At 39.5% G+C, this 13,626-nt stretch overlaps 2 protein-coding genes across 4 annotated transcripts in view; both read left to right on the forward strand.

Moving 5' to 3' along the window:
- RAB27A (RAB27A, member RAS oncogene family) overlaps window positions 1-3,734 on the forward strand; it is a 31,106-nt gene extending 27,372 nt beyond the window's left edge. For all 3 annotated transcript variants that reach the window (XM_033070862.1, XM_033070860.1, XM_033070861.1), the window contains one exon: window positions 1,367-3,734. In XM_033070862.1, coding sequence (XP_032926753.1) covers window positions 1,367-1,565 — 199 coding nt within the window. In that variant the 3' untranslated portion in view covers window positions 1,566-3,734. The remainder of the gene's footprint in view (window positions 1-1,366) is intronic.
- Window positions 3,735-6,923: 3,189 nt separating this feature from the next.
- RSL24D1 (ribosomal L24 domain containing 1) lies at window positions 6,924-13,366 on the forward strand. Its single transcript, XM_033071033.1, has 6 exons — window positions 6,924-7,038; window positions 8,651-8,764; window positions 10,308-10,380; window positions 11,083-11,146; window positions 11,602-11,687; window positions 12,957-13,366. Exons 1-6 carry the CDS (start codon window positions 6,958-6,960, stop codon window positions 13,028-13,030), a joined length of 492 nt encoding a protein of 163 aa, XP_032926924.1. The 5' UTR covers window positions 6,924-6,957; the 3' UTR covers window positions 13,031-13,366.
- The last annotated feature ends 260 nt before the right edge of the window (window positions 13,367-13,626 follow it).

Genomic DNA, 13,626 nt, shown 5'->3' on the forward strand with positions numbered 1-13,626 from the left:
TCTTCTGCTGTGTCATGATGTTCACTAGACACAAATGAGCTTGCCTTGGCCTCAAAGAATCATTGGAGGCAAATCAGAAACAATCTCTCTATGACAGAGAAATAGGTTTAGTGCAGTAATACTTTCTTACCTTTTCCTTCTGTGAAAATGCTTGTTTGAAGTCCATGTCACACAGACAACAACAAGTGCATGTGGTACTTTAACCAACTGCTTGTGAAGGAACAAGAAGTTTTAAACAGCAGCAGATAGAATGTGATCATATCTTAAATCTCTGCATGTGATGTCTGAAAATAATTTATAAAGTGTTTGTGGCTGAACATGCAACTTAATTTAGGAATAGTGAGCTGAAAGTCAAGGTTGTGGGTCACATCCAATCTGTAGGCAGTTAGAAAGTTCTCTGCCCTGTAGAGGTGAGACAGGATGGCTGCTAGGAGTCCCTTTCTCCTGAGGGGAGGCAAGATAAATCCTGCTGCAGTGAACAGTCTTCTGGTAACTAAGTGAGACAGTGAATATCCCCTTCTGTGGAAGGGCCTTGTGATGTATTTGAAAGAGACTGCAAGAGATCTGCACAGACACAGTAATATACATTTGGCCACTCATTGAGTCTTGCAAATTAAGTGAGAAATTTAAATTTAAAGTTCTGAAGTGATGGTATCAGTTTGTTGGGCAATAACAGAAATGCAGCCACTGTAGCACCATGCTGTGGGGAGCACTAAGTGCAGAAGGCCATAGCCTACAGACCCACAGTGGAACATCCTGATCCACAACAATATAGAAAACAAGCAATGTCCTTTAGAAACCAAGGTGCCAGAAACTTTTATTGATAAAGACAAAGGTGTTCTGAGCACTGAGATTTCTTCTTTTATGTAAGAAAGTTTGGAGTTGCGGTGTCAATAGAAGAAAGTCACCTTCTGTAGTGATGAGTGCCACCACACTGTGAGTCTTTAGTGCCTTGCCTGCAGAGGAAAGCCATAGCAGCATTCCTTTTCCTGCAATAACATTGTAAGTCCTTGTGTGCACAATTCTTCTCCTTACTGATTTCTGTGCACACCAGCTCTGGAGTAACTGCATCTCTTGCAGGGAATGGAGTTTAAAAAAACAGACCTCAGGAGCACAATTTTGGGAAATCATGCTGACAAGTGCCTCTGTAAATTGTGGACTCCATTAATGTTTGCCCTTCTGCCCTACCTTCAGGCAGCCATTTCATTAATTTCTTCCTAATTTCATACCACTGAGCACTTAGTGTCTCTGTGCTGTGGAGTAGCAGTGACAGTGTGAGTTCTAAGTACATGGCAGTAATACTGTATTTTTTTCTCCTGTGAATGACAACTGTGTGATGTAAGGTTATGTTTTTTGTCTCCTGCAGAATACCATATTTTGAAACCAGTGCAGCAAATGGGAATAATGTAAGCAAAGCCATTGAAACTCTGCTTGACCTCATTATGAAGCGCATGGAGCGATGTGTGGATAAATCCTGGATCCCTGAAGGGGTGGTGCGCTCCAATGGGCACAGCTCTACAGAACAACTGAATGAGGAGCAAGAAAAAGGCAGATGTGGCTGTTAGCCCAGTTACAATTAACTTTAATGTGTATGATACAGTACAGTTGCAGCTTACCTGTTTAACTTCAGGACAAATCGCTTTGTGTAGTTATTTAATGAGCTATATTAATTCTTGATACAAATTTTTATTTGCTTTCTCTCAAACAACATTGATCTTCACTTGTAAGGTATGCAGTTTATTAGTTTTGGGACAGAGGTTTAATTTGGATTAGCACTGGATGTTCCTCTAATTCTCTGCTTGGGGGGGAAAGGGGAGGAAAGGAATTCTTATTACCAAATTCAGAAACATGTCTCTGTGGGCAGCCAGAAAGGGTAGGCTTCTGAGTTGAGGGGTTTGCAGTTGCCCTTGGCAGTCTCCATTAACTACACAGAGTAGGCATTTAAATTAGATACTGTGACAGCTCTTGGTGTCTCCTAACAGCAAGATAACCAACTTGCTTCTTGGTTTTAAACAGAAACATTTAATAATTTCACCAATTAATAACAATCTTAAAGAGCATATCCTGTGTTTTCCACAAAAACCTGAGAGTAGTTTTTCCTTGCTCTCCAATCCATCAGTTTTCAGTAATGAAAACCAAAGGAAAGCTCTTCAGTACAGAATAAAAAGCCTCAGAGAAGCACAGGGGTGTGCATACAGAGCACTTGGGGCATGTCATGTAATTGAACATGTAAACTACAACTGTACTATATGAAATATATCCAACACAGCCTATGAGACCTCCTGACGTAATTTGAATTTCTAGAACATGCATGTACGTAAATTTATATGTAAATGGCATAACTGTGCATCTGTTATGTTTATTTCACATTCCCACTCATGTTTTAACAGGAATGTAGGGCAACCTAGATGTCAGGATAATTTCATCAGAGTTGGTGCTTTGCACTGAATTTGTTTTACCAAACACAGATTGAGAATGTTTCTTCAAATTTGGATTGTGAAATGAATGATCATTGTCTTCTGGTGAGATGCAGCTAAGATACTAGTCCTGTAGATCAGTATTTCTATGAATTTATAATGCTCATTTTATTCTGCCAACCTTTGTGTCCTGAACATCTTGGTTATCATATAGTCATTTATGGCTTGTTCATTTTCTTTAGATTGTATTTTAAAAAGAATAGAGTTACTTTTCTCTCCCTGCCCCCCTGCCCACTATGGATCACATAAATGTAGTTTTTGGTTTCAGTGGATCATGTTACTCTAACCATTTTTATTTATTCTTATGACCTAGGAAACAATCAGTATTTTTTGGGCTTTTGCCCAGACTGATTTATAAGATGTGCCTACCAAACTGTTTTCTACCCTGGCAGAGGTTGTATAATTGTAAGGTTGCCAATTAAAGTCATAACATGCCAAATTGAGTCTTGTTACAGACCTTCCACAGCAGCTTGTTTACAGAACTCCAAAGCTATTGCTTCTTTAGAAATTATGTATTTATTTATTTAAATATTCTAACTACTGCAATTGCAGGCAAGTATTGATACCAGTTATGAACTTGAATTGCAGCATAACAAAATTTTTGAAGGAAGGACCAAAATGTTTCTAGGATAGGATCTAAGGAAAAAAAATATTTGATGTAGCTTCCGGTTATATTAATTCTTACAAGAATACGTGTTAAAACTTGGTTCTTAAAATATTTTACACAGTAATGCATTGTTCTTTAACAAACACAATGTGTAAATATTAGATTTTTACCACAGCCTACACAGAAATATTTTAAAAGTGCAATATAATTAGACTGCTCTGGGGCTAGGACAGAGATAATAAAAGAAATTTATATGAGTATAGGGTTTTGGTTTTTTCTACTCCACTTCTAAAATGCTTGTAGACCGGAGTTACTGTAGTTTAATTCAGAGTGCCTTTTGAAGTTACCATCATGTTTCTGACTAGTAGAGTAAGAAACTCTAGTGTAAGACACAATACATTTCAATGTACTTCAGTGTCTGAATTTCTTTTAATGTAACTCTTTGCTTTTCAGAGGGTTGCAGTGGAACTTTGTCATGCATTAACTTAAAATGGGAGTTTTTGTGCTTACAGCTCCATCCAGTTCCTGAAAACTTTAAGGATTATTGCAACCAGCTATTGAGCTAAGTGACTACTGAAATAGTGTAAAAATATTTCCTTTTGAATACTTATGTTTAAATTGGATATTAAATATTAAAACTGAAACTGTCATATTTATGTCATGCCTATTATTTGTAACTATTTACAAAGAGGATCTACACAGAATTGCTTTCATGTCAGCCTTTGAAATGTGTCATGAGATTTATCTGTTTTGAATTATTTGTTCCCTTTTAAATTCTCATTAGAAATCATGGAAAATGTTTCTTGACAACAAATTACACTGCTCTTACAAGACTAGTACTGGTTTTAAGAAAGAAAGAAAGAAACAAGAATTCTTATGTGGCACAAAACTTATTTCAAGAAAAGTTGTTTCCATTCAGTGTCAGATGGAGAAAGATTCAATTACAGATTGATCTGTAATTGAACAAAGTTTTGGAAAGTGTTTCCATTAAGATGGATTGTCCCAGGATTTCTTATTATAATATAAAATAGTTAAACATTCCTGATATGAACTTTGCCAGCACTGTTGAACTGAATTGTAACATTTCCTGTTACCTCAGTTCAATGTCAGTCTGTGTCCTGCACTGTCCCTGTGTGTTGTGAGGATTCTTTGTTCAGATGTGTCCAAGGTCTGTGCTGTGGTCGAGGTACTTCTTGGTGACCCTCTCTTGCACTGACCAAACCAGTCAGACAGGGCCTGGTGATGCCAGGGGGAGCCCAAACCCAGAGAAGACAATGGAGACATCAGTTCTGTGTTCACAAGACATTCACAATGCCGCTCATCTGAGCGTGTCGCGTGTTCAGAGCAAAGGGAATCAAACAATACATTTTGTCAACTTCATTGCTTCTACACAGGTAAGGAGCCTGATTTTTCAGAGTTACTGCTTCCATCAAGAGCAGTATCTATTACCAGGTAAGTTATAATGTACTGGAGGACATTGGTGCTCCAACTGACAGGCAAGAGGACTAGCTGAACTCATTAAGTTTAAAAAGGGGCAAGTGTCACTGGCTATTCCACCCTGGCTGCAATAACCCAGTGCAGTAGTGCTAGCTGAAAAAGCATTTTTCAGATAAGGGGATGAGCATCCTGTTCCAAAGCAGGCTGACCAAAATGCAGAAGTATGGCAGAGAAAGCCAGCTGTATCCAGGGCTGCACTGGGAAAATGAAGGCAGCAGGTTGGGAAAGTCAGGCTTTCCTTATCTTCAGGAATTATAAAACTGATTGGAGTTCTGTGCCTGTTTTGGATCCCTCAGTAGAAGAAAGACATTGACACACTGGAGAGAGTCCAGCAGATGCCACCAAAATCAGAGGGCTGGAGCACAAGAGGTAGGAAGACACAGAACAAGGTTGCTTAACTTGAAGCTAAGGGAGACCTTTCTGGTATCTTGAACTCTAATGGGTGGAGCCAAACTCATCTGAGAGGGCACAGGGATAGGAAAGAGGCAGGAGAGAAAGGTTTTCTATAAAATGAAGCCTAAATACAAGTGGTCAGAAACTGGAAGAGGAGCTCAGGAAACTTAAGGAATCTCCATCCCTGAAGACACTAAAAGCTAAACTGGACATGGCCTTGAGCCTGGTATTACTTTGTTCTGCTTTGAGCAGGGTTTTGTTCTAGATGACTTCCAGAAGTGTCTTCCACCCGACCTGATCATGTGTCTCTGAAGCTGATCCTACAAGTCCAATTGCCTGACAGTTATTTATTTTTTCATATGGCTGTATGACAGTTCTTGTATTAGGAAACTGGTGCAAGTATGTAAATACTTGCAGATCAGAGTTTAGGGTAGTGAGTTGAGATGTTTGGTGAAACAATTCTTGCTGTAGTAATCTTTGTCAAAAACAAATGAGCCACTTGGTTTGCTGCAAAATCTCTTCTTCCAGTGAGAGTGTTTTTCAGCTGGATCCCTGATTCTGTCTGTGAATAACTATTAATGGAGTAGAAGTACTCCAGTGGTTTTTTTATAATTAATTTGGATTCTGTCATCGGCAACTTTCAATGTGTATTGCCTTTTAGTCAGGAACAAGCACTTCAAATCTACAGCATAATGGCTTGTAGAGGAGATTAGTGCTTTGATGTGAAAAAAGAGCTGAGGGTGAAAATCTAATGGTAAATGCTTGTATTATCACTGTGCACTCACATTCTATCTGTTTGCTGGATGTACTGGTGACAGCCTGTTATTCAAAGTGTTTAAACTGTAGAAGCACCAAAGACTTCACAACACAGTGCTGTGCCAGGAAAAAGCTGTCCTCTGCCAGGAAAAGTGAAATAAATACAGCCCATGGGAAAAAGAGTTGCATAGGCAGGAAACTCAAAGTAATCAAACCGAAAAAGGAGAACAGCCCTGGACCTAAGCAAACTTGTTTACTATTTGGTTTTGCCTCTAGCAGTAAACTTGTCTACATAGCTTCCCTCATAAAACTGGATTGTGTGTGTGTTTATCGTTTCCTCTGATCACCCCGGTTGCCATCCTCTGTGGCAGGCAGAGCCCTCGCTCCCTGCAGTGAGTCATTAACATCCTGCAGCCCTGTGCTCCTGCCCCGCTCTCCTGCAGCAGATGTGCCTGAGCTCTGGTTTTCAGAAGGGCTGGAGACAGCCTCTGTGCAGATAAGGTGACTCCACTGTGCTAAAGCTATTTTTCTTTCTTCCTCTGATATTTCTTAATACAGCACTAAGCTGACAGCCTTTCTTTTGTTGTTCTAGAAACCAGAAAGCAAAAACTGCTTTAGAGGCACATAGAATTCAACACATGGATTTTTTTTACCAGATGCTCAGGTGAAAAATTTTAATTTCTTTTAAATGGAGAGGCAGGAATTGTGCGGGGGAAGGACTTATGTGGTGAGGAGGATTTCAGACTCAAAGCTGGGACGGCATCCTACAATTGAGGAATAGAGAGATCTTTTCCAGTTCCAAACTATTTGGAAGGTACAGGGCCTGGGATTTAGGTCCTTTCCCAATAAACAGGTAACTCCAGGAGAGGGAACAGAAGGATTAATTGGTACGTATACGGTGTGCAGAACCATTGGTTTTAGACACGGCTTCAAATTTTGCTTAGATTTTGGATTTTACAGGTATGAAGCATAGAAAGCGTTGCCTGAATTTTACAGTAAATCAACAATAGGCGTAAAAATATACGTCTAATTCCCTTATTTTCCTTGGGTTACTCTGTCTGTCCTTATGTTAGTATTGATTAGCTAACTTCCCGCCCTCGGAACGCAATTTGTCCTTGATAAAGAGAAGCGGGCGCGGCGGGGCCGGCAGGGGGCGCTGCGGGAGCCGGGCCCGCCCCGTCCGGTCAGCTGGGCCGCGCTTCCGCCCGCGCCGCCGCCGCCGCCGCCATGCGCATCGAGAAGTGCTACTTCTGCTCGGGGCCCATCTACCCGGGGCACGGCGTCATGTTCGTGCGCAACGACTGCAAGGTACCGCCCGCCCGCCCGCCACCGCCTCCGCTCTCCGCGCCGCGCTCCCGGCCTCAGGCGGGGCGCTCACAGCCCGAGCCCCTGTCCCGGGCCGGGCTCCGCACCCACCGCCCGGCCCTGTGTGCGGGCCGGAGCCCAGCGAGCGCAGCTGGTCAGAGCACGGTGCTGAGAACACCGAGCTTGGGCGTGTGCTTAAGAGCTGGAGTCAGTAACCCTGGGCATCCGTGGGTCCGTTCAACTCTGTTCTGTGAATCTGTGAAATTCATGTCTTACTGATATTGAAACATAAGAACCTGGAGTGATGTAGTAATTTGACAGCTGCTGTCGGCAAAAGTGGGGGCTGAAGTACTAGTTTTCAGTTTTTAGTAAGAAATAATACACTTCGCAGAGCAGCACAGAACCGTCACCCTTTAGTTGTCAGCCTTGGGCAGCAGGTGGGAGCCGCTGTGCCGGGCCCGGCAGAGGCTGCCAGAGCGCGGCGCGGCTCTGCCCCGGCCCGGCACGTCTGTACACGAGTGCTGTGATATTTTCCCAGTGCTGTGATCGTGTCCCAGCCTCTGCGCGCTCCGTGTCGGTGCGCGGCCCCCGGAGCCCCCGCGGGAAGCGGAGCTGGCACAGATCGCTTCGTTCCCGGGCGGGGGCGTCGGAAGGGGTCGTGCGTGAGTCACAGCGCCGGGGGCTGCGCTCCCACCGGCACGGGCCGTGCGCTCACCGCGGCCACCGGGGGCGCGTTTGTGCAAACATCAGCTGAGAACAAATAGTCTATGAAAAGGCTAATGACAGGTGGGCATGAATTGAGGTGGAAAAACTTGGTAGAAGAGTGTAAAGGAAAAAAAAAGCTATCCGAACATGATTGTCTTAATTAAAAATTTCATATTTTCTATTAATTTATTTTAGAATTGGCTATTGGATAGGAAGGGGGATATGGCTGTAGGAAAATAGGGCTTTCAAAACCCCTTGAATTACATGTAATTCTGATAGTTTTTAAGTGAAGAGTCGTATTCTGTAGAATATGTAGAAAAATAGGGAAGAAAGAAAAAGGCTATTTGAAACATTTTGGCATATGCTTTAACAGCTTTCAATGAATTCAGTCCAGGACAACTAATGTGCTTAGGACTCCTGCTTAGGACTTTGGGGCTTAAGGCTGCATCCCTGAAAACAGGCATTTCTCTGTGTGTGTGTTGCATTCAGTATGAGAGGCGTGAGGATTTTTTGTTGTTCTCAGGATGGTACTGTATCTAAAGGTGCTGGCAGCTGTAGAAAATTGTTTATTCGTACCACAGGTTTGGTTTTATGGTTAATTTTGCAGATGATAATTCTCAAAACTCAGGTGCATTTTATGTATAATCAGCTTATTTGTAAGTACTTGTGCTTAACCCCGGCAGCTGTGAAAATTGCTTTATAATGAAAAAACAACATTAGTGCTTGAAATTATTTTTGTTAATAGATGTATTTTCTATAAAGATACCGACATTTGGAAGCTGAATATAATTTCTATCATATTGTAGCAGTATTGTTAGAATAACCTCAGTATTTGATATCACACTTGCAGTGGGGCACAAATAACGTGATTTGAGTAAGATTTTTCTTCTTTATCACCCCCTTCTTGAAGATATTCAGATTCTGCAAATCAAAATGCCACAGAAACTTCAAAAAGAAGCGAAATCCCAGAAAGATGAGATGGACTAAAGCATTCCGTAAAGCAGCTGGCAAAGAACTGACAGTGGTAAGAAGCTGAACTGGTTCACACTTCACAGTAGCACACTAAAATTGCTCTTCCCATGGCACACAGGCTGGGTTGGGTGGCTTAAAGCATTGACATTTAATGAAATGAGCTGGGGAGAAGAAGGTCTGTGGAAGAGAATGTGAGAGTTTCTTGATAGTGAGCTGTTCATTCAGCTTGATTAAAACCCAGATCTTCTGCCTTTGGGATGGAAGCCAGTGCATGAGGTGTCTGTGCTGGTAACACGTGGGGGCTCCCAAGTCCAAGGCATTTTTTCTCACTAATAAATCCTCCAGTCTCAGTACATAAACAATTGGTAGTTGTATTTCTGCACAAATAATCTAAGTTACCAGGTATCTCAGGAAGTCTCTCTGTGTAGACCCCTAAAATATTTACCTGTGAAGTCTCTTTAAAGCTTACGGTGGGTAGGAAAAGTCTTTGTATAGGTAGGAATGTTTGAAAAGGAGCATGCAATTTCAAAACAAAGTTGCCTCAATAGTAAAAGTATTAAACATTTCCTTTTGGTGAGACAGTCCTTAAATAATTTAAGAATTACTGTGACTTAATTACCTATTTTTTCACAGAATATTAAAAATTTAGTAAACATTTTGACACAGTGATTTCCTGCCTTCTTTGGATCTTTAGAGGGAAAGAATGTGATTTTATTTTTTAATGTGACTCTGAAAACCATGATTAATTAGCCTCTTCAGTAGTTGTGTTTCTTGCTTTTGAGTTGTTTCTGGCTATATTGAATTACCTTTTTGAAAATAACTGAATTTAAAATTACTTTATACACATCTAAATAGGTGACAGTATGTTCCAATTTTAAGATACATGATGTATTTTAAGAATAAAGTCAATATATGAACTTAGTACGGTGTAACTCAGCTTTACCTCAACAAAAAACAACCTTTGGGCAGGGAGAAGTCCTCAGATAAAACTGACTTAAAGCTAAGTGTCCCTGGCAAACAAAAGATCAGGAAACTATTTTTTCATCTTCAGCTCATGGGGATAAGGGGACATGGTTGGGGGATGGCAGCTGTCCCAAATGCCAGAGTTATCAGTTGAAATATTTCACAATTTCAAATTAGATCGTTTCAGTATTCTTAAAATGAAATAGTGGTTGGGGTTTTTTTTTTTTTTTAAATTTCAAAGTTACAAACTGTTGAGTAGAACTTACTTGTCCTGCAATAAATGCTTTTGAATCTACTGGTTTTCAATTTCACCTTCCACCTGTCTATTTTACTCTGTATTTCCTGTTCCACGTGGGTTTTCTCTATTCCTTTTGTCTTGCTAAATAGAAAATAGCTGAGGGAGATGTTGTGATAAATAGTTCTCTTCAGACAAATCACTGTGGCTCTTGACACTTCGAGGTCAAACACTCGATTTCCTTCTCATATTTATCTCTAATGATTGTTCAAGTCTAGGAATTGAGCTTCTGAAAGGGGGGGAAATTCCTTAAAGTATTCTGTGACTACTACAGTAAGAATGTATTGGTCTAAATAAGCTTCTGCATATAGTCTGTATTTGCTTTTTCTTGATACAGGATAATTCATTTGAATTTGAAAAACGTAGGAATGAACCAGTGAAATACCAGAGAGAGTTGTGGAACAAGACTGGTGAGTCATTATAGGAAAAAACAAAAAGATGAATTTTTTGCTTGTCATGAATGTGTTTGTTTTCAAAAAAACTTTGTAGAGTGTTGACAGCTTGTGGTGATTGTGTTCGAAATTACTGAAATCATGACCAAATTTGTAATGTGTGGAGGAGGTTTGAGTTGTAAACAGGTGTGGAGTTTCACGTAATTTTTTTTTTCAGAAAATGAGGGCCAGAAGCCCTTTATTTTGAATTACCGTCTTCAAAACTCCTTAGTGGTTTTCCAGCTTTTTAAGAGGCTCCCAATGTAAACCTTTTACACTGATGCAGTTGTTTCTGTTTGTGCTCATTCCGCTTCAGTTTGTTTCACAGAACCAATTGCCATAGAATAGGAGAACTGCTTATATTCATGTGAATAAATGCCACTGAGGAGAAGGTGGTAACTTCAATCTTTTCTCAAGTGGAGTCTTTTGCAGTGATGCTTAACTGTACAAATTATATGTAGGCACAAAAGTGGAAGCATAAATAAGTTGTAAAATACAAGTAATCAGTTGCTACCCAGAGCATTCCTTTACCTGCGCTTTGGACAAGGAATAGTTTCTTTATAGTGAAGAGTTGCCTCTGGTATTTAGGTATCATGGGAGTACTGGTGAGAGCTGCTTTACAAAAATAGCATGGGCTGCAGGGATTAAAGCACATTAAAAACAACTTCTGCTTTATTTCAGTGGATGCAATGAAGAGAGTGGAGGAAATAAAGCAAAAACGCCAAGCCAGATTTATTATGAACAGGTGAGAATTATTTGTATGATGGGAACCCCTTGTGTGTGTGTTAGACAACCTTTCCAGAAATGGGATGGTCCAGTCTTAAAGAGTAATTTACTTTGTATATACACAATCGTCCAAGGGATGGGGTAAAATACACTGGGGGGGCTCTACCCTGTGTTATTGGCTGTCCAAGGAAATGTAGCTTTTGGACATTTAAGAATAATAATTGTAATGTAGTATTTGTTTTTATACAGAATCTTAAATTTAAACAAAATTCTGATAGTGGTTGGTACAGTGCTGCATTTTTTGTGGTTCTGTATCCAGTATTTTCTGGAATTGATTTTCAAATACTTTTATTTCCTCATAATCATAGTTATTTACAGCCTGTACATACCTTTACCTAGAGATATCATGCATTAAAATGAAAGTATATTATCTCCTCTTTGAAGGTAATTAAATCTCATTTTCCCCTTTCCCAGATTGAAGAAGAGCAAAGAGTTGCAGAAGGCAGAAGACATCAAAGAAGTCAAACAGAATATCCACCTTCTTCGTGCTCCCCATGCAGGTAAGAACTTAATTTACTGGTTTGCCTACACAATTTTAGGGTGAATGACTCATTCTGTCAGTTTGATCAATAATCCTGTACTTTTGTCTTAACAATTAATTTGTCTGTTGAATATGAAGAATAGTTCTTGCCACTAAGCGTAAGCAGTGTCTTTGCTCTGAATCAAATATACCTTTTTTATTTATCTAGTCCTGCATTCATCCTTTCTCTTCCTTATTTTGAGTGTTTAAATTGTACTCAATACCTGCTGCTCCATGAACTGCATGTTTGTTATCCAGCACATTTATATAAGTCTTCCCTTTGAACTGCTTAGCTGAACTCAGACTCTACCACTGAATGATATAAAACACAGTAGTTTAACTTTGCTGCTTGAATTTGTCAGTCAGTTGTGTAGAACTTACATAAAAATACTGTTCCTTCAGTAAAGTCAAAATTTAAATAGTTTACTTTTAAACATACTCTTGAAGTAATGAAGACAAGTTAAAAACATTTCCATCAGTGCTTGTTTTATAAAAATTACCACTGATTTTGTTTCTTCATTATTAGATATTAATTAGAAGTGTGTTGTATGTTTGTTCTTAGATGTTTGTCAGGATATATTTAAACTTTGGTTTAATCTGACTAATCTGTCCCATCCCCCTCCCCTACCTTCTTTTTTCTTTTGATAAAAGGAAGAAAATCTGAATTGAAAAGAATTAACTGAAGTGTTTATTTCTGTGTTTGGCTTTGCTTGTATTAAATAAATGATGCACAGCACATCTGTTGGTCAAACACCTTCTTGGTATTCTGCAGTTCTGACTGGGCAGAGAGCAGAATCAAAACTAAATCTTGGGTTTTGCTTTTTACTTTGTTTTTGTTTTTGGTCATCTTATTGAGAGTTAACATTCTTGCTGTCCAGCACAGCATTCAGGAGGGCTTAAATCTTCATTTAAAATCTAGTGTGAGAAGACCACAGACCTGTAATAAATAATGAATTTTGTAGTCCTTTGCAAGGTTCTGCCAGGTATTTGCCAGCTGTATCAGTTTGTCATAGCAGATGAAAACACGGGCTTGACTGCATTTTAGATTTTGCATAAAAGCAGCATCAGCATTCCTGCTAAACCTGATTGTGATGGAGGTTAGCAGTAAATACCTTTGAGCTTGATGGATTTGCTTGTAAATAATTCTTCAAGCGATATGTTTAGGCTGGAATAGATGCATATATTGTTCAAAGAAAAACAGTTATTTGGGTTTAGAGAAACATGTTGAATTTGACTTGTTTTTTTGAAGGTACACCAAAACAGCTGGAGGACAAAATGGTGCAGAAGCTACAAGAGGATGTGCCTATGGAAGAAGACTCTTAAGTGCTTTTATTTGCTATTTATATATCTTCAGCAGTTAACAGTTCCTTACTGCCTCACCTGACATCATTCAGAAATGTGCTTACAGTTGAAGAAAAATACATTTTAATGAATAGTGGTCCTTTACAATTTGAATTATTTTTAAAATGAAAAATAATAGGATGGATGCTAGTTTGGGCAGTACTTAAAATTCTGCAATTTCAGAAAACCTTGTCAGCAGGATGGAGAATGAGGCTTCATTATTTGAGATACTATGTGCTCCTTGGGAAGTTATATTTTTTTTTGATAACTTCTCCATGTTCATACAAATAATTAAATAATAAAAAATGCTGGCCCTGAGCTTTTCTTACTTTGTGTGTTCTTTCATAGTGGTAAAAGCAGATGAAAATCTATTTAAATTATTACAGTGTGGGGCAGGATATATTAATTTTCATCAGTTCAGATTTATTTTCCTTCTTGTCCTTGTGAAAATTTTTCAGTTTGAAGAATATAGAATTGTTTTATCTCCTTTTTAAGTCAGCCACTCCAGGATTCCATTGCAGATGACCCCTGACAAAGCTAAGGTTGATGCAGGACTTAGGTGTGGAAAATAGTAATAG

Source organism: Catharus ustulatus, chromosome 12, assembly GCF_009819885.2.
Source record: "Catharus ustulatus isolate bCatUst1 chromosome 12, bCatUst1.pri.v2, whole genome shotgun sequence".
Classification (NCBI taxonomy): Eukaryota; Metazoa; Chordata; class Aves; order Passeriformes; family Turdidae; genus Catharus; species Catharus ustulatus.

Coding starts and splice junctions, on each gene's coding strand:
- RSL24D1 (XM_033071033.1), top strand. CDS start 6,958: ATGCGCATCGAGAAGTGCTACTTCTGCTCGGGGCCCATCTACCCGGGG. Junction 7,039..8,650: donor TCGTGCGCAACGACTGCAAG/GTACCGCCCGCC, acceptor CCCTTCTTGAAG/ATATTCAGATTCTGCAAATC. Junction 8,765..10,307: donor CTGGCAAAGAACTGACAGTG/GTAAGAAGCTGA, acceptor TTCTTGATACAG/GATAATTCATTTGAATTTGA.